Source organism: Mesocricetus auratus, unplaced genomic scaffold (genome assembly GCF_017639785.1).
Source record: "Mesocricetus auratus isolate SY011 unplaced genomic scaffold, BCM_Maur_2.0 Super-Scaffold_100047, whole genome shotgun sequence".
NCBI lineage: Eukaryota > Metazoa > Chordata > Mammalia > Rodentia > Cricetidae > Mesocricetus > Mesocricetus auratus.
Genome location: NW_024429224.1, coordinates 2,343,771 through 2,364,456, shown reverse-complemented (window position 1 = coordinate 2,364,456; position 20,686 = coordinate 2,343,771). Strand labels below are relative to the sequence as shown.

The window sequence follows — 20,686 nt, the reverse complement described above, 5'->3', positions numbered from 1 at the left end:
AGAAGCATTTGGAAAGATGTTATGGGAAAGTCCGTTTGCTCTTTAGGTCGTTTCTATGACTGAAAACTCAGCTTAAACATATCAGATTCCCAGCACTGTACCCTCACCACATAATGAGAAACAGGAATAAAAGCCATTGCTCCTCAATACATCAGCCACTAGTTTGCAACCTATTTGTCCAACACAGTCTGAGTTTCCTTACCTGCATGAGGCGTTCCAACTGGTAGAACTTGCAATGTAGATCTTCAAAATTCTGCTTGAAAAGCTCCCTGAGACCATAGTCAAACATGATCTTGACCAGAACACTGAATGCCTGTTCTTCAGGCATCTGTAACACATAGATGGAGGGGTGGGATACAAAACAATTACTTCAGTATCTTTAGCTTGTCCCTCTGCTGTCTTATCACAGAAATGGAGTGGTGCACAGAAACCTAGTTCTCAAGTTTTATTCCATAGCAATAATTCAATCAGGCGAGGGATGATTAATGAGGCCTATCTTGAGCTACCACTGCCTTCCCACAGCAAGAGTGTAATGAACTATTAACCAGCAGAAGGACTGGTGAGCACCCAGGAGAGCAAAGCTTGTGAATCAAGAGCAGTCCTGCTGAGGCGATGGGATTAGAGGTCGGTACACACAGGCTGGTATACACTATGCTTCCGCTTTCCAAAATAATGATGCCTTTGTTTAATCATTTGTCCTCCCTTTGTCACAGTGTCATTCTAGCAAACTATTTTTCCTTTCCTATCATAGTAAAAAATAGTTTGTGGGGCTGGAGAGATGGCTCAGTGGTTAGGAACACTTATTATTTTTGTAGAGGACCTCAGTTTGGTTCCTACCACCCACATGGCAGCTCACAAACATCTATAACTCTAGTTCTTGGGGAGCCAATGTCCTCTTCTAAGCTCTGTGAGCACCTACATGTATATCATGCATGTAAGTTCATGAAGGCACACACAAATCCACATAAGTTAAGCATAATTCTTAAAAAGTAGCTTGTCTCAAAAACAAAAGGAAAGCATAGTCTAGAAGAGCCTTCTACACTCTCAGGTCTATGCTATCACTGGAGTGCAACAGCAGAGGTGCTGAATTACCAGAGACCTTCCTCCACGTCTGTCTCCAAACCTCCTCATGGTTAGGAGCAAGTGTGTCTTCCATGGCCTATCGCACATCCCTCCAAGAACGAGGAGAGATGTTAAAGTGTCAGAACAGAACGATAGCACTAGCAATGTTATTTAAGGGTCCATGCAGCAAGCTCCAGAAGAGTCAAGAAGGGAGGCAAGCTTCTGTGGAACATGACGTTGGAGGTGGGCAGAACACAGGACCCTGTAAGGAAATGGCACAGCAAAAGCAATACATGGCCCAGCACAGCAGACCCTATCGGAAAGGAACAGGCTGTTTCGGGCGAAAAGCTACATTTTCTGAGATTTCGGTTGGGAAAAGCAGTTTCACGTTTCCACATGTGAGGGAGAAGTGGCTTGATTTGTGTGGTATTTCTGAGGTTGGGTTGCCCATTTCTCTAGAGAGAAAACAAACACTTAACACTAAGGAATCAGCAGGAGTTCTAAATACAACTGGGATTTGAGGAAGTCATCTTCAAGTGGTGGTGATAATTAAATTGGGATAAATGTTCTTTGCGTGAAACCGCATTAAACAAACAAATAAATGAATAGATGAGCCATGTAGGTGTTCAAGACTGAGATATAAAGTCTGTCTAAAACAAACAAATCAAAGTTAAAGGAAAAAACTTACCTGTTTATTAATGTCATAGTATTAGCATATACTCCAAATTCCCAAAATATTCTAATTCATTCAGAACTAACCCTCTCTTCTCTGTACTCTGCTTGCTGTACCTACTACAGACATCACCAAGCTGAGCTGATGGTAGAAAATGGAGGTTTTTTTTTTTCTTGTAAGGCCAAATTTACAAAATGGCTTAAAAATCCTCCTAAGACTTCCTGCCCTCCCAGAGTAAACATGCAAGCTCTACTTGTCTTGCATGGTTTCCTGGTGGCCGTATTCTCCTTTTTAGCTCTGTCTCTTTCTGCCTTCCTTCCCTCCCCCCTCCAGTCACAATATACCTCTTTTAATTCCATCCATTTGAAATTCTTCAGAATTTATATACCATGCGATCCCCTTTGACAGCAGTGTTCTACTCTATTTTCATGATTTTACAGTATCTCTATTGCAACATAGCAAGGACAAAGGTGAAATAACCCTTGTTTTTCAGGGACACTGCACTGTAATGGTTATCTGCCAGGAGGAGCCTTTAACCTAAACCGGGCCTCTGGTACAGTCTTCCACTGCTCACTGTTGACTGTATGGAGGCACTGAAATCTCAGAAGGCATGCTTGTGCCGCTATCTGCTTCACGCTGGTGAGTTACCACATCTGTAAATTGCTGATACCACCTGGAGAGTATTCTTGCCACACATCTTTAAGTTCAATAGTAAGAAAATGATTAGGTAAATGAAGAATGTGACACATTTTATGAGACAATGTGCTAAATTAAAAAAAAAAAAACCTCAATGGTTAGAACAAATAAAGACAACAGGGTGGTTTTACCAGGCAAAGAACAAACAAATGCTGCTGGATCATGGTCAGAGTAAAGAAAACAAGGGAGTCACACGTGGGCAGGGGTTCAGCTCCTGGTAACCTGCATGCTTGCATCACTCGGCTCAGTCCCCAGCACAGCAGTGTGACAGCAGCTAATGAAGAGCATGCACTAGGACTGAGTGCCAGCAGGATGTCAGCGTGGGATCCAAGCATTTTACAGCTAGGATGCAGAATGCCCTGGCCCTTACAAGACACAGGCTCAAGTGTTTGCTACTTTCTTTTAAAAGATAGTAAGTTGTGTTTGTGGAAATGCAAAATTAAGACAAAGAAAAAAATTCAGTAACTGGAAGTCAAATGAAGACTACTAAATATGGCTGTTTAACTAACAGCTTAACATATTTTTGACATTTCCATGTATTTGAAAAGGTAAAAAAGTTGGCGAGCAAAAGTCTGTATGAAATGAATGCATGAATAAAATGATACTGAAAAAAGCCTTGCTCTCTTCCCAACACATGAATTTCCAAACAGATTTAATGACAGTGGCTATTTTATAAAAAAACAAAATGTCCCTAAGGGTCAACCAATATTGAGTCTGTCTAATCTTCTGAAAAATGAAAAGGAAACCTAACCTTGTACTAGCTTTCAACATTGCCATTAATCCTCATGAAGTTTCTCTTCACAGTGCCATTAAAATAAGTTAAAGTATCTGGCTACAAGTTAAAGATTCTGGCTAAGCGCAACCTTAGCCACACTTAAGCTCAGGCAGGCATATGCAGCTATGACACAGACCCAACTACTTACGTGGAGAAGCAGCACAGCCGCAAGGAAGGACTGGCCCTGGCAGTAACCAATTTCTTCATCATACACAGAGTATGCCTGCATGGGGACAAAAAACAAATTACTTAAAGGGATGACTCATTTGCCACAGCACTCAGGAGGCAGAAGCAGGTGGATGTCTGCGTTTGAGGCCAGCTGCAAGTTCCAGGACAGCCAGGGAGACACAGAGAGACCCTGTTTCGAAAAACCAAAAGAGGAATGATTCATTCATGGCCCATGCCTGCTCTCTAGGACCTGGAAGACAGGAAGCAAAAGGATGCTAGTACTCAAGCCTCACTGTACCATGTTGAAGGCCAAAGAATGATGCTAATACAGCTCTCTAATCCCAGTGTCATCTTCATAGTAAAAGGAGCTGCCACCACACTATCTCCAGTGGCCAAGGGGAGAGTTCATCAAAAAATGAGCTGATCAATAAATCAGATTCTAGCAGCTCCTGTTCTAAAAGCTCACGCTGACACTACGGGATACTCTTCTATGTCTGAAAAGTGTATTCTTCCTCTAAACCCCCAAAATTCCCAATGTCCCAATTCAACAGTAATTAATCACCCTCTTCTCTGTAACTCTGTGAAACATGCATGGCTACTATAGAATTTACTAGGTCACATTTTAAGTATCCATCTTCTCTAGGACTCAGAGTTCCCTCTGAGGGATAAGATGATGTATTACTCAACTAGGTACTGATTAGTTAATGTTATTCAATCATCTATATGAATAAAAGGCTTTCTGATAAGAATGATGGTTCTAATATCATTTGTGGCTTCCTCTGGATTTTAAAAAATTTATTATGTATATACTGTTCTGCCTGCATGCCAGAGGAGGGCACCAGATCTACTTATGGATGGTTTGAGACACCATATGGTTGCTGGGAACTGAACTCAGGACCTCTGGATGAGCAGCCAGTGCCATTTTTTCCAGCCCTGGATTCTTACTTTTAATTTCCTTGGCAGTAGATGATTACTTACATTGCCTAGAACATTATCTTGAGTAGAACACTGACACCTACAATTCCCTATGGTCCATTCTCTGTTACTTCTGAGCTGTTTTTGTGATTAGCATTAGTAGTTCTCATGTAAACTATGGTAGAAAGGGGGAGGGGTGCCCATAAAACAGTGGGTCCAGACTCCTTAGGGTCACATATCAGATATTTACCTTATGATTCATAAGACTAGCAAAATTACATTATGAAGTAGCAATGAAAATAATTTTATGGTTGGGGATCACCACAATATGAAGAACTGTATTAAAAGTCATAGCATAGGGAAAGTTGAGAACCACTGTCATGCTGAGGAACCAGCATAGGACTGAACCAGGCCCCCTGAATGTGGGTGTCAGTTAGGAGCCCTGGACAGTCTATGGGGCCTCTGGCAGTGGGACCAGTATTTATCTCTAGTGTATGAATGGACTTTGGGAGCCCATTCCCCATGGAGGGAGGCTCTCTCCCCCTAGATACATGGGGGAGGGCCTAGGCCCTGCCCCAAATGATGTGACAGACTTTGATGATCCCGTATAGAAGGCCTCACCCTCCCTGGGGAGTTGATGGGGGATGGGATGGGGATGATGGGAGGTATGGGAGGATGGGAGGGAGAGAGAACTGGGGTTGATATGTAAAATATAGTTTCTAATTTAAATAAAAATTTATATATAAAAATAAATTATTAAAATAAAATTTGAATAACAAAAAAGAAAACCACTCTCATAAAGTAATGATGTTATTTCCCATATGACAAATTTATTTACTGTTTATGCTGTTGATTGGGAGGGTGATGATGATGGATGGATGGATTATGTTTTTGTTTCCACAGGGAATAAGAAGCTGTGGATTTATTCTAGGTTAAAGAAAATCAGGTTTGATCAGGAAAGACCCCTGGAATCCTGGCTACAGACAAAATAACAACAAAAACTAGAACTTAACATATATTGTATCTGCTCGAACATAAAACAAAAAAAAAATCATCTTTAACTGACTTGTCCACACCATACATACCATATCTGTAATGTATGTTACCTTTAAAAGTTTATGTATTTTCAGAACAAGGGGACCAAACACCAATGAAAACGGATGGCCCAGGTAATTAAGCATCTCATAATGCCTATTACAGTCTCCTCAAAATTATGCATTCAAAGCAGCTTCAAGGCTGTTGGCTAAGATGGTTCAACCTCACAGACTACTCCAACCAAGACTTTATTATTATCCCAATTTTCCCATGGGTCCACTAAAGATACCAACGCCCACAGGCATAGGAGGTACTCTAGAGGACAATGCCCACATTCTCAAAATATTGGTTGTGGATGTTTGTTACTATTTAAGGGTGATTAGTTACATATTGTTATTGATAATGGTCAGAGAAAAAAAGCTGAACAAGGGAGATTAGATTCAGTAATCTTGGTTCTAAAAAGAAAAAGGGGGAATACAGAAATGATAGGATAAAAGGATAGATTATTGAATCTATTTTAATGCAAAAAGTAAGTAGTAGTATTATACATTTTACATGGCATGAGGCTATTGTTACACTGTATATATGTTTCTATTCTTGTTTAAGACATTTTTGCATACTGACACACATTTATGGTTGTTTTTGTTAGAAGACATTGCACATACATTTCTACTCTTGCTTAAGGTATTGTACCTTTACAGCTCATTTAGCAATGCATTGCAAACTTCTAGTCCTTGAAAGTCATTATTACAAACTATTTAGGATAATAAAGAAATGCAGGTTAGCAGTTAGTCACCTATTATAATCAAACTTGCAGTCATTTTTCAAGGCCATACCGATATACTTAGATAGTCTTCAAACATTTCAAAAAATATGGCATTTAATGTTTAATAACTTAAGGCTTTTCATGAATGAGACATGTCTGCTCCTAAGAGCACCCATTTACTTCAAAAGAAGATGAAGAGGCAGGGCGGTGGTGGCGCACGCCTTTAATCCCAGCACTCAGGAGGCAGAGGCAGGCGGATCTCTGTGAGTTCGAGGCCAGGCTGGACCGATAGCCTCCAAAACAATACAGAGAAACCCTGTCTCGTAAAAACCAAAAAAAAAAAAAAAAAAAGATGATGATGGGCATCAAAGAACTTCCATATGGAGTATGCTATTTATGGCAAAAAGCTAGCCATGTGGGCAAAGACACTGCCCTTGCCTTAACTGCTGACCATATACTGCCCAAAGTGGACCAACAGGATGCAAATAAAAGAAAAAAAAAGTGATGGCCAAACTTTGCCAAGACAAGGTAGGACAACTCCTTCAAAATTCCCTGCTTCTCAGACATATGAGGCTTGTAGGCCAAAGTTGGATGCCACAATGTTACAGAAGAATCTAGGATAATTGTTCAGGCAGCTATTGTTAAGTGACATTTCACCCTTCTGGAGTCTTTGATGGAGATAAAGACTAAATAATTAGACTGACAGTTTTCCTTAGTTATTATTAAAAAGGTAAAATAGATATGAAACCCTAGACTCACAAAGACAAGACAGATAGCCGGGCGTTGGTGGCGCACGCCTTTAATCCCAGCACTCTGGAGGCAGAGGCAGGCGGATCTCTGTGAGTTCGAGACCAGCCTGGACTACCAAGCGAGTTCCAGGACAGCCTCCAAAGCCACAGAGAAACCCTGTCTCGAAAAACCAAAAAAAAAAAAAAAAAAAAAAAAAAAAAAGACAAGACAGATAATACAATATATTTTGATTTTGCCAAATACAAATGGAGTGGCATATTTTAACTATAATTCTAACTACATAACTTTTGTTGTATGTAATTTTACTATGTTAAAGTTAAAACCTTCCTTTTTTATTAAGGGGGAAATGCTTATTAAATAATCCTTCTGTACACTGTGTAAATTATGCTATGATTGGTTTAATAAAGAAGCTAACTGGCCAGTAGCTGGACAGGCTAAGGTTAGACGGGAAAACCAGGCTTAGGACACTGGGAAGAAGAAGGGCAGAGTCAGAAGAACAGAAGTCACCAGTCATAGGGGAGGAAACAGGAGGTGTGAGATGAAAGTGAGGTAACTCTATGTGGCAGAATATAGAGTATTATAAATGGGTTAATCTAAGTTGTAAGAGTTAGCTAGTAACAAGCCTGAGCCATTGGCTAAGCATTTACAATTAATATTCAGTCTTTGTGTTCTTTATTTGTAATCAGGCAGGCAGGAAAGAAAAAAATCCCTACGACAACTTTTGTGTACCAAGCAAGACTCCTATGTCCTAAGAAAGGAGTTTTGTTTTGTTTACTTTATTGTTGATTTGTTTGATTTTTTTAAGACAGGGTCTCTGTGTGGCTTTGGAGCCTGACCTGGAACTCACTCCATAGACCAGGCAGGCCTTGTACTCACAGAGATCCACCTGCCTCTGTTTCCCAAGTGCTAGGATTAAAGGCATGCACCACCACCACCTGGTCTAAGAAAGGAATTTAAAATTAGGTGTTTCAGAATTTGTCTTTCATGCAGATGAGAGACAAAGATAACAGGTTAATGTATATAAGCAAATTTTATCATTAGCTTTTAGAGACACCATAGCCTTAAAAACATACAATCTTGTCTTCATAAACTCAGGCAGAATTCACTGCAATTTTATTAGGCTACCTGGCTCTGCTCAGCTTGTCTAATGAGAGGGCTATAAGAAGCATGTACACTTTTTCAAAGACAAGATAAAAAATGAGGGCTTTAGAAAGAACCTGTTTATAATACCAGGAGACACACTACTTTCCACACCTTAAGTTAATAAAAATTGATGTTAGGGCCAATATTGCTACGAGTGCGTTGAAAACTATCACAGCAGATAGCCAGCACTTCTCTGGGAAGCATTTGGTATTATCAGCAGTTATCAGTTACAGAGTCAGAGGCCTGCATTTGTGAGTTTTGCTGGATCTTGCATACATTATTTATGTACACTACTAATATCATAATGTTGACTTACTGTCCTCACTCAGCCTTCTCAGGCTCAGCACAGCTTAAGCAACTTTATGTGATATGAGGAAACATACCCATGTAATTTCCATAGGTAGAGAACAGAGGCGAACATGCTATTCAGACTAATAAAGAACCAAATGAATGCACATGTATTGAAAGTACATGCGGTACTTGGGAAACAGTGGGAGTATAAGGTTCAAGGGAGTATAATGAAGAAAGGGAGGACAAGTCATTTCATTAATTCATTGATACTTTAGGAACATCTGTAATATGTTCAGCAGTGTGACAAGTACTACTGTCCTTGAGAACTTTAGTGGGGGAATTCCCACAAATCAATTAAGCCATGTAAATCGAGAAGTTCATCTGGTGAATCAGGAGCAAGTCATGAACTAGGATATATTACAAAATAACCAGTGCTAATAAGGAATCCAGAAGCAGAAAATGCACTGAGGGGTTTTTATTTCATTCTATTGTGTTATGACTGCAGTACTCAAGATTTCTGCGGAAGCTGCACAAATTAGCTAATTTTGCTCTAAATAAGGAGCAAATTTTGGACTAAACATGAAAGCAGGCTAGACCCCAAAGGCTAGGTGACTAATTCAAGACAGTTTCTTTTAAATAAAACTCCCAGCAATAATAGGAGCACAAGCACAGAAGTAAGTGCAACTCTAAGGGTCATCAACCATTTCAAACAACCCGGGAATGTGACATGATGGGAAAGGAAGACTGATCTCCATCAGAAGAGATGGAGGGCCCTGACGGACCTGGACAATGAAGATGGAGGAAGGCATTTAGGGAAAAGTCTGGATATAGAGCTGGCACTGGATGGCTGAGATGGACAATAATCTAACTTGGATCAAGATTTCTGAATTCTATTTTAAAGTATTACAGAACATATGGAGCAATGTGGAAGGAGGCTGACGTAAGGGAATACAGAAATTCATCACAATAAAAAGCTTTCACAATAAACATGTTTTCGATTGAACTCAAAAGACCAATTTTGTTCCATGATTTTGACAGAGACTAACTGGCACCTAGCAATTAACAAGCGAACACAGATTTGGGCACATCTGTCCAGTAACAGAACTGCTGCTCTGAGAGTGAGGGGGATCTCAAAGGGACCAGGTAGAGCTGAAGAATTCCATCTGAGTACCAGGTGAATGTCTCTGTGGGAGGGCAGGTCCAAAGAGAGAAGACAAAGTTACTGGTGAGTCTGAGAGGTGGATGGGGGGATAACCAGGAGGGGAGAGGCAAAGGCAGAGAGCTGCAGGGAGAGCAAGCCAGTGGGAGGAGCTGTACGGAAGACACAACCAAGATTTAAGACACAAGCAGCTAAAGGACTAAGAAAATTACAACAGAATCACAGCTCTGAATATTACAGAGACCAACTTTAAAGTCTGTCTTTAATAGTTCAAATCACCTAGTACATCACTGGAAAGCCTTTTATAGCTAGCCTGTCCCTAAAACCAGCTCATAGTTTTTTTACTTTCAATCTTAATTGCAAGTTCTTTAAGAACACATCTTGTGCATTGCCTGGATATACTACAAAACACTATTTAATAATTCTGAGAAAGAAAAGATCAAAGACCAGCTCTGAAGTCAGGACAAGACTGAAAAGGTGTGGTCTCAACCATATAGCTCTGATGTGCCTCCGTATCTTTAAGATGAGAACAAATCTATTTTAAAAGGATTACAACCAGCCGGGTATGGGGTTGCAAACCTTTAATCTCAACACTTGGGAGGCAGAAGCAGGTGGATCTCTGGGAGTTCAAGGCCAACTACAGAGTGAGTTCTAGGACAGGCTCCAAAGCTACAGCAGAGAAACCCTCTTTTGAAAAACCAAAGATTACAATGGAATAGTTTGCTACTTTTAAGTGTTCAGAAACATATCTCAGAAAAGAATATTTACCACCACTTATTTTTATTAAGTCACAATGCTACAAATCCACATGAACGGGGACTGGCACTTCCTACTGTTGGGCCATATCCACAGAGCCAACCTCAGCACTTGGAATATGCATAAACATTCCACAGCTCCCAGGAGCTTTACAAAACAAACTTTAAAAGTCTAAATATGTATTATGAAGGGTCAGGAATACGCTATTTGTCCTGTTTATTGTTAAACACTGAGAACCATTTAAGGACACTCATGGCCTTTGTCTTGATAAGCCTCACATTTAGCTATACTGGCTTCATTTAATCTTTTTCTCTTCTGGTTTCAAACATAATCTTTATTAGATTTGTCCTTTGACAATTTCATGCTTCTATATAATACATGTTAGTTAATTACTTTCTCCCTACCCCCTTTTACCTTCCTCCCACACCTGTTAATAATCTCCCTGAGACAAATTCTTTTCCCACATTTATCTCTCTTGGTTTTGGGACCCACTGGCTTGAACTAGGGTTCTGTATGATCATGGGCTTGCAACTCTTTATTGGAGACTGGAGGGCTCACCAGTGGGGCTTACAGTGGGAAGACAACTGAAGAAGACTCCCCTTTCCTCAGAGTCTTTCAGTAGCCAACAGTTCAGAAGGGAAGGGTAGGGTGCCTCAGGGACTTGCCCTATCGGTAACTGGCTGTTGATAGGGACAGTCCCGTGCAGGCCAGTGGTTAGAAGTTTGTAAAGCAATGGCTATGCTCTACCAAGAGGAAGGTATTTTCTGTCCCTTACCTTCTTTCTGTCCTCTCTTATAGCCTGTTTTCTAACTGGCTGAGAGTGACTTCCAGCATAACAGACTGACCTACAGAAACACAGGTGCTTGCAGAGTCAGAGGCATTTTACTCCCTGGGCTAGAGTTCATGAAGTTGTGAGGTTCTAGGTACAGGTGCTGGGAAGTGAACTCAAGTCCTCTGGAAGAACAGTGTGTACTGTTAAAAACACTGAGTCATCTCTCCAGCCTCACTATGTCCTGATTTTTGGTGACTCAAAAGGCTTTCAGATTCTCTTTTACATTGTCTTTATCTTTCTTTTACAATTCTGGTCATCAAATACAAATTATACTTTGTAGACAGCATGGTGGAATGCACCTGTAAGTCTATGATTTGGAACTGGAGGCAAGAGGAATAGGAATTTAAGACCAACCTCTGGTATAGTGAAATTGAAGACAGCTAGACAACACAAGGCCCTGTTTCAAAATACAAAAGAACTGAAAAAGTGTCAAATAAACAAGCCACATTTTGTAGCTTGTCTTTTATATAATTTGAAGAACCATCATTCAAAACCAATACTTTTACATTTTAATATGAAATACCTTGCATATTTTATATAAGGAATCTTGTCCATCTCCTCCCGTGTCCTTGAAGTAGTCATGAGCTGGAAATGTGCGGTTAATGTCTCTTGTGATAGCACTGTCTTGGGGAGACTCCTGTGGAGACAGGAAGGGAGGACCAGCAGCATTACAAAGATAGGTATCTACTTGGATTTGTACAAAAGGGTCCCATTATTTCTGTGCTTTAAGTGCTGTAAGGTCAAACGTATATTCATGCCTGCACTTACTGCCTCTTCAGAGACTAGTCCCTCAAAGTAATGAGGGTGGGCAGGATAGAAGAAAAGTGTCATTTCATTCCACATACCTCATGCTATATTCCCTATGCATTGCAACAAGTGAGGCTAGTGACCTTTCTATTGCACAAAGGAAAGTAAGCTGATAAAAACTGGTTTCCCACAGAAAAACATGCAAGTTTACTTCAAAGGAGGAAGCAAAGTATTTCTGACAGAACAACTGAGTAGAAAAAGTAACGATTAATCTACCCTGTGGCAGAACGTTCATGCCCATTCCCAGATGGAAAAGGTCCAAGGCCCTGTATGTGCATCCTTTCATGTGTGGTGAACTGGGGTTACAGACTATTCTGAGCTGCCATATAAAAGTGCTGGAAATGGAACCCAGGTCTTCTAGAACAGCATTCAGTGCTCTTAATTTCTGAGCCATCTCTCCAGTCGTGATCCAAAGCTCCTAATTAGAGTTTCCTCGGAGCAAACGGCACAAGAATGCAGGGCGAAACCACTCAGGGTTCAAATGCCTTACAAAAAATACCCCTTTACTTCTGCCAGAAAAGAAGAATGGTTTTTGAATCAACAAAAGTAAATAGGTATCAATAATGCCAGCAGTCACCCATGAGGCATGCCAGCACCCTGCTGGTTCTAACCTCCCCTAGTAGCTCTTATCCATCTACTGCCCTTCCCATTGACCATGGGACCAGACAATGAAAACTAACATGATGAATTTCTGGAAGCCTGCCAGAATGATAACAAACTGGAGTCCTATGGGAACCTCTGGCTTGAATATTTGGTCTTACAAAATACGCTGAGGAACTTGGAATGAATCCATTTGATTTGTCATAGGTCAACCCATATGCCCTTCCCCAGAATTCTAATAGTGACAAGTTGAGTAAGTTCTTGTCAGAATAATAATATTGCAAATCTCACAAAATTCTATAAACAAATCCTTGTCCTTGACCATGTGACCAGAGAGAAGATTTGGGTACTGATTTTAAATACACCTGCCTGCTGCTGCCAAGTAAGTTTATACATACTCATACCTGAGAAACACTGTTGGAATCTACTATAACTTTTAAATACGCATCTTACACATAGTAATGAATGATAACTGCAATTTACAAAGGTCAATTTTCAAGAAATCTGTATGTTTCTCTATATTCAAATGTAGTAACAGTTTAAATGAAATATTGTAAAGTTGTATTTCTTGTATTTTAAGCAACAAAATAAGACAATAAAAGCAGCTCAAAAACTACACACATAAATACCGACATATTAGGCTGACTAAAATTAAAGCACCAAGCACTGGTGAGGTAATTTAACAACTTGATCTCTTACAAATAATGACCAGCCTATACATGCAATCATTTTGGTAAATTACATAGCACATCCAGCATTTACAAGTTTAATACCATTTGCTAAGGAAAGGAAAAATGGAGAAACAAGGGACTCTAAAATTGAGGTGAAAAACACAGAAGACAATTCTGGAATATTTTATATTGCCAGAAAATTAAAAAACAAACAAACAAAAACAATTTTTTCTTTTATTAATACCACAAATCAAACCAACCAGTTGATAACAGTAATGCTACCAACAACAGAATTCCCGTATTGAGGGAAGAATGTCAGAGAGATACTGACAGCCAATGAAAAATGTTCCTAGTGACTTAAGTCAGATAATTTAAGCAACAAAAGGTTATGGTAACACTGAGTTACAGTCCTGAGTTTGAGATAACTATCCATGAGTATATACACATAAAAATAAATGATGGAGGGCTAGAGAGATGTCTCACAGGTTAAGGGCACTGTCTGCTCTTCCAGAGGTCCTGAGTTCAATTCCCAGCAACCAAATGGTGGCTCACAACCATCTATTATGAGATTTGATGCCCTATTTTGGTAAGCAGGCAAACATGTAGGCAGAACACTGTAATAGTAATAAACAAACAAGCTGGGCGTTGGTGGCATATTCCTTTAATCCCAGCAGTGGGAGGCAGAGACAGGTGGATCTCTGTGAGTTTGAGGCCAGCCTGGTCTACAGAGCTAGTTCCAGGACAACCTCCTGTCTTGAAAACCAAAAAACAAATATTTAAAAAATAAATGATGAGTTAAATAAATAAATGGGGTAAAGAGATAAATCACCCAGTAGTAAGAATTTCAAATAACTTGTATATACTATGTCTTCAAGGACTACTCGGTGGATCAGGAAGAGCGGAGGGAGTGGAAACTGGGATTGGAATGTAAAATCAGAAAAGATTGTTTTAAAAAAAAAAAAAGGACTACTCCGCTACTTAAGCGTGGACATCTTGCTCTGGAAGGCTTCAGTAAAATGATGAAATGGGAGGAGGGTTTTAGCATCAGTATCAACAGTGGTACATCATTCTGCTAGCAGGCATTCTTATGTTATGAAAATGGCTTTTACTTTATATCTTTCCCCTTCAAATTCATAACTTCATAAGAGAAATGCCAGACAACTTCTTGAAGTACATTATACAAAATGCTTGATCAGTATCCCTTAAAACCACCACACAGTTCTTGTTCCTTTCATTAAAGATGTCACTTAAAACCAAGATATAGAGGCTAGGTGTGGTTGACTTCTAATGACTTTTCCCATAGCTGCCCCCCATGATGCTTGATATGGGGGTGAGGGGTTGAGCTCCTTACATTTTAAGGCTCTATAAAAACAGTATGCATATTTAAATTTAAGGAAATTATAACTCCTTGTCCTCAGGTCAAAATTGTGTATTAGTTCAAAACACAGTAGCCCCATACTCTAATCTTTCAGGATGTCTGTTTTTATAGCTTACTGTGAGAACTGGATAGCTGGGTAACTTCTCAGGGTTAGAAAGGTACTGGGAACTGGAGGAAGTCCTCTGAATACATACTCTGTAAACTCTAGTTGGAAAATAGAAAGCTAAGAATGGCAGGAAGAAAAAGAAAGTACCCAAACAAAAGAAATGCCTTGGAAGGCTGCCATGTGAAATAAGGAGCAGAAAAGACTGTATTTCCCAAGTGGTTTGTTGCCTGAAAGTTCTCAAGAATAACTCCAAATGTTATAAATGCCATAAAATGGTATGTAACACTTAAAAACAAAAAACAAAACAAAACAAAACAAAAAAGCACTCCACTCAAATACATTATTTATTCATGAGACAGGGTCTCAGTATATAGTTCAGGCTGGCCTCAGTCTTCTGGATGCTGACGTTACAGGTGTGTGCCATTATACCTTGCCCATGTCCTGCCTTTAAAATCCATTTTGATGAATTTACTGGTTCAGTGTCTCGTGTGTGTGTGTGTGTGTGTGTGTGTGTGTGTGTGTGTGTGTGTGTGTGTGTGTGTGTAGGTTAGCTTGTGGCATGGCACATATGTGGAAGTCAGCAGACAACCTGCCTTCTACATTGTTAATGAGGGTCACACATTTCTGGCACCACTGTGAATGAACTTCAACCTAGCTGCTCTGAGAGCTGTGTGCAGAGTCTCCTGTTTCTACAACCCTCCCACATTACCACAGGAATACTAGGATTTTTTGTTTTGTTTTGTTTTGTTTTTCAGACAGGGTTTTTTTTTTGTGTAGCCCTGGCTGTCCTCGAACTGTGGCCTCTACTAAACACTGTCAGTATTTATGAAAAAAATCCTAAAGTTTTCCCCTAATAACATGTGTTCTCTATTACTTCGAGAAACACCATAACCAAAAGCAATTTGGGGAGAAAGGAGTTACACATCCCAACCACAGTCCATCACTGAGGGGAAGACAGGGAAGGGACCTGGAGACAGGAGCTGAAGCAGAGCCAGTCAAGGAGCACTTCCCAGACGGCTTTGTTGTAGTGTCCAGGACTGCGCTGCCTGCAGTGGGCTGCGCCCTCCTACATCAATCAATGAAGAAAATACCCCTACAATCCAATCGGGGCCTATTCTCAATTGAGGCTTCTTTCCTCTTCCCAAATGACTCTAGCTTGTATCAAGATGACAAAACAAACAATAAAAAACTACCAGCACAGTTTTCCTCCGAGACAAGGTTTCTCTGTGTAGATCAGGCTGTCCTTGAACTCAGAGAGATGCCTGCCTCTGCCTCCCAAGTGCTGGAATTAAAAGTGTGTGCTGTCACCGGGCGGTGGTGGCGCACACCTTTAATCCCAGCACTCGGGAGGCAGAGGCAGGCGGATCTCTGTGAGTTCGAGGCCAGCCTGGTCTACAAAGCGAGTTCCAGGACAGTCTCCAAAACAATACAGAGAAACCCTGTCTCGTAAAAACCAAAAAAAAAAAAAAAGTGTGTGCTGTCTGATTTAAGAATACATCTTTAATTTCATTAAATAATAATTATTGAAATGTATTTAGGCCATAATTATCTTAGTCCTCACTAAGTCAAATCTCCAGGATGCTTTGAGACTGTTGGGAGGGAGAGAGGGAGGGGAGGGGAGGGAGAACAAAGCACAGCACCTGTTATGGACCCTAACATTTCATGGTGGTAAGGATCCTAGCTACCACATTACTACTATCCTTGTAAAAAACTGTCTTCTAAGAATTATAAGCATTTCCACTTCATGGAAAGTGACACTCAGTGTCCATTATCTTTTCTCTGTCAAAACAATTCTAGAAATAAATGCAACTAACAACACAAAACTAAAAAGCAAACACCTCAATTGATGACTTGAGCTTTCAATACTCAACACTCATCTTATGTAGCTATGCAAATGCACACCTGCTGGTCCCTTCATAGGTGGTACCATGGTTCAACTAGGAACCATAGGATTTCTGTCCTATATTGCTATTCTTCCCCATCAACAAATAGATGGGATTTTGGTAGAAATCAAACTTGATAGATAGCAGGAATCAATTTGTTGATAGCTTTTCAGATATATTGTGGAGAACTGCTACCAGAGAGGGTTTGGGTGGGGCCCATGATGACAATAAAACTATCAACAATTAAAAGTTGACAGCAGAATTTAAAAACTGAACCAAAGGGAGACAAGAAATTGGGCTACACAGATTAAAAAAATACAAAATACTATACAGACACTCAGTAGTTAATATTTCAAAGTTTCCCTTCCAAAGCTCCATTACACAAAGCAGAGCAGCCTAGAAATCTATTTCCATGATCATAGAACACAGAGGTAGTAACTAGAAGCACTTCAAAACCTGGCCACAATTGTGGGCTTTTGACAAAGAATGGAGGAGACAGAATGTAGTTGTTCTACTTAGACAACATCACAATGGACAGGACTTAAACTCTACCACAGGCAGTTCTGCTGTGCTCTGTTTCTCTTTTCTGAATTTAATTTTCACAGCCTCAGGCAAGTTAGTTACCTAATCAAAACTTTGCAGTCCTTACTTATTAGGCCTATGTGATTTCATCTGTCTCACTGGGTTTATAAGAGTGGGAGGCATAGACCTGGCACATCAGTAGTAACTCTTCCCACCAGATCAGAAATTGATGTTGTTGGCCTACTTCCAATCTTGGGGGAGAAGCCAAGAGAGAAAAATATGCATTTGGCATGTTTATCTGTTTGGGACTTAGTGCCTGGTCTGGGAAGGGGGAGGTCTTTAATCAAGCAGTAAGCAATTAAAAAACAATCTATTGTATGTCATCAATATCATACTTTATTAGAATCAACTTAATTTATAAAGAAAATAAGTAAGAAAATCTGACACTTAAAAGAAATGATAGAATACATTTTTTTCTTTTAGCCTATGAATCATATTGACCCAAACACTGTAGAGCAAGAAGAAATACTTGTGCCAGCTAGATTTATTTTGTTTTAAACCAATTTTCATGGCAAAGATCCATTTCAGGGTTTCTATTCTCACATCTCATTTAGTAGGTTCTTCCATTCAAGACAAACAATTAGGGTGGTTTCAAATGCTTCTGCCTCTTCACTCCTGTCCCCATCATCCAAGAAAACAAACACCCTTCTCTAAACATGGAAAACAAAAAGACAACCATGCAATGTGACCAAAGTTCTAACGATAGAAACAAAACTCAGCAAACCTGTTCTACAAATACCTGCCAACAAGCACTGTTGATCTTTATGAATGCTAAAACTGCCTTAAGGGGATGGGTATACGAGCACCACACTCACACTATGGGTCTATCTATGTTGGACAATGTGAGAGAAAAGTGGCCAACTTCAGAAAAGATGGTTCCATACTTAATAAAATAATGGACCGCTATCACATTGCTTCAAACCAAATATGGCATTATATTGCCATTCTAAAAATAAGTCTAAGTCCCATGCGACATGTAGTCCTTTAGCTATGTACATTTCCTTTTAGGGCTCAAGTTTCCCACAGGAAAAATTTGGTAAAACTGCCCCAAATCATGTATAGAAAAAGCATAAAAAGCTAATAGTATGGCCAACCCTTTCCTTCTTGGCTATTAATGATTCTCCTGCATAGCAACACATCTGGAGATCCCAACAACCAGACAAGCTAAAAACTATTACTGACAAAAGTGAACAGGCAGAGAATCATTCTGAATAAAAAAGCGGATGATGGTGAGGGTGGCAAGTTATGAGTTAAATTAGAAGGCCCAAAATAATGTGCAAAGTCATATTCTAAACAAAAACTATAAAGACATCTGAACACTTATTTCAATTTCATTTTTATCACCAAGTAAACTGCACATCAAATAAATACTCTTCTAGCAAGGTTAACAGCTTAGCATTATTGTATTGTTGGTATGTAAATTTAAAAATTTCATAAAAGCATCACATTAATAACAAAATCCTAAGGGAAGAAGGGGAGGGGGGATGAGAACATAAGGGAACAGGATGGTTGAGATGGGGGAAGGACAGAGAGGGAGAGCAAGGGAAGAGTTATCTTGATAGAGGGAGTCATTATGGGGCTATGGAGAAATCTGGCACTAGGGAAATTCCCAGGCATCCACAAGGATGACCCCAGCTAAGACCCTAAACATAGTGGAGAGGGCACCTGAACTGCCCTTCCCCTGTTATCAGATCGATGACGACCTGTATTGTCATCATAGAACTTTCATCCAACAACTCATAGAAGCAGATGCAGAAATCCACAGCCAAGCACTGGGCTAAACTCCCAGAGTCCAGTCAAAGAGAGACAGGAGCAATAACATGAACAAAGAGGTCAAGACCAGTTTGGGGATACCCACAGAAACAGCTGACCTGAGCTAGTGGGAGCTCAGTGATTCTCGACTGACCACTGGGAACTTGCATAGGAACAAACTAGCCCCTCTGAATGTGGGCGACAGTTGTGTGTCTTGGGCAGTCTGTGAAACCACTGGCAGTGGGACCAGGATTTATCCCTAGTGTTTGAACTGGTTTTTTTGAGCCCATTCTCTTTGGAGGGATACCTTGCTTGGCCTAGATACAGGGGGGGAGGGCCTTGGTCTTGCATCAAAGTAAGGTGTCAGAGTTCATTGACTTTTTTGAAGAATTAATCTTGAAAGAATTGTCAAGAAACAACTATTTAAATATTTAAAGGCTATTTTGTTCCATATCAAAGCTAACTCTACATGGAGCTTGGTTAAGCAGGCTGATTGTGATCTCTGGGGACCCATGTGACTCTGCTCCTTAGCTCTGGTATTATGGGGGGGGGGGCTAGGGGTCCAAATTCAGGCCCTCGAGTTTGCATAGTAAGCACTTTTGTCAACAAACCATCTCCCCAGCCCCCAACATAATTTTTTAAAGTATCATTAAAATGACACCAGCCTCAACTCTTTTTGGCTCTTACTGTAAGCCTCAGACTTTCCCAATGAAGTACATCTACACAGTGAATGTACAACTCAATGTTCCCAATATGACGGTATCAATCCTTCTGCAAACTATTCTCTAAAGGCAAGAAAAATACTAACCCTCAGTACAAAGGAGCTGCAGCAGACCATTAGGATACGACTTTTTGGATTTGAGGGTGTGCCAATTCTAGAAGTCATTTCAGCAAGCAACTTCCTACACACTCAAGATGTGACAGTACTTAATGAAGGAACATCGTCTCATCTTATAAAACAGAAAACCAGAGCCTCTAATAATCTACTTCAGAGCCTTCTTCATCTGAGAAACAAAAACAAATATAACAACAAAAACGAACTAATCTAATAATATAAAATTTCGCCAGTAACAGAAATTGCTTTCAGACTCTTAATGTCACCAGGCATCTATCTCATCTTGAAGGGACTATGCTGGCTGTCACATGACTCAAAGATGAGGGTTACTCTGAAGTTCAGACAGATTAAGTTGACCTAATTAACTGCTAGAGATGAACTCTTAAGTCTGGTTCTCATTTTACCTTCAGTACTCTACAAACTGTAACACATCCTCAATACAGTGGTCCTTGTAGAAAAGGTTGCAATTCCTCCATGCATGCCACATAAAAGAGGGAACTCTGAAAATTCAAAAAGGCCACCACTGGTGAGAGGGCTGGGTGGACAAGGGTGCCAAGCCTGAGAGCAAGAATGAATCCCTGGCACCCACATTGTGGAAAGAAAAACTGACCACTGCAAGTTGTCCACTGACCTCTACACAGACAATAAGCAAGCAAACATACAAATGTTTTCTTTTTGAAAGGGTAGGGGGGCCCCGAGTCAGATCTTGCTCCTCAAAAACCAGCAAAGCAATGGCTTTCTTTTTAGGTGAAGGTTTCTGCTTTGGAGGAAGAATATGTTTTGCTACAAATAAATGGCTTTCAGGGAACCCTTCAGGTCACCTGAAAGAAATTTTAGAAATAAATCGCGTTATTTATATAAATAATAGTTTGTTATCAAATGTTGCCTTGCCAACTCAATTCAATTGATTGATTATTCAAAGTTGATTAAAGTTTTACCTTTGTATTTCGTGCAGATACAATAGAACCCCCTCGTAAATGAGTCACTAAGTTTATCATTACATGACTATAGTCACAATTACTTACAAAAGGACACTCCTTTATTTCTTTCA

General features: G+C 40.0%; 1 protein-coding gene across 10 annotated transcripts in view; it reads right to left on the bottom strand.

Annotated features, from left to right (window-relative positions):
- Rabgap1 (RAB GTPase activating protein 1) overlaps window positions 1–20,686 on the bottom strand; it is a 126,901-nt gene that overhangs the window by 22,565 nt on the left and 83,650 nt on the right. For all 10 annotated transcript variants that reach the window (XM_013122007.3, XM_005082096.4, XM_013122012.3 and 7 more), the window contains 3 exons: window positions 11,545–11,658; window positions 3,355–3,429; window positions 203–328 (listed from right to left, as the gene is read on the bottom strand). In XM_013122007.3, coding sequence (XP_012977461.1) covers window positions 203–328; window positions 3,355–3,429; window positions 11,545–11,658 — 315 coding nt within the window. The remainder of the gene's footprint in view (window positions 1–202; window positions 329–3,354; window positions 3,430–11,544; window positions 11,659–20,686) is intronic.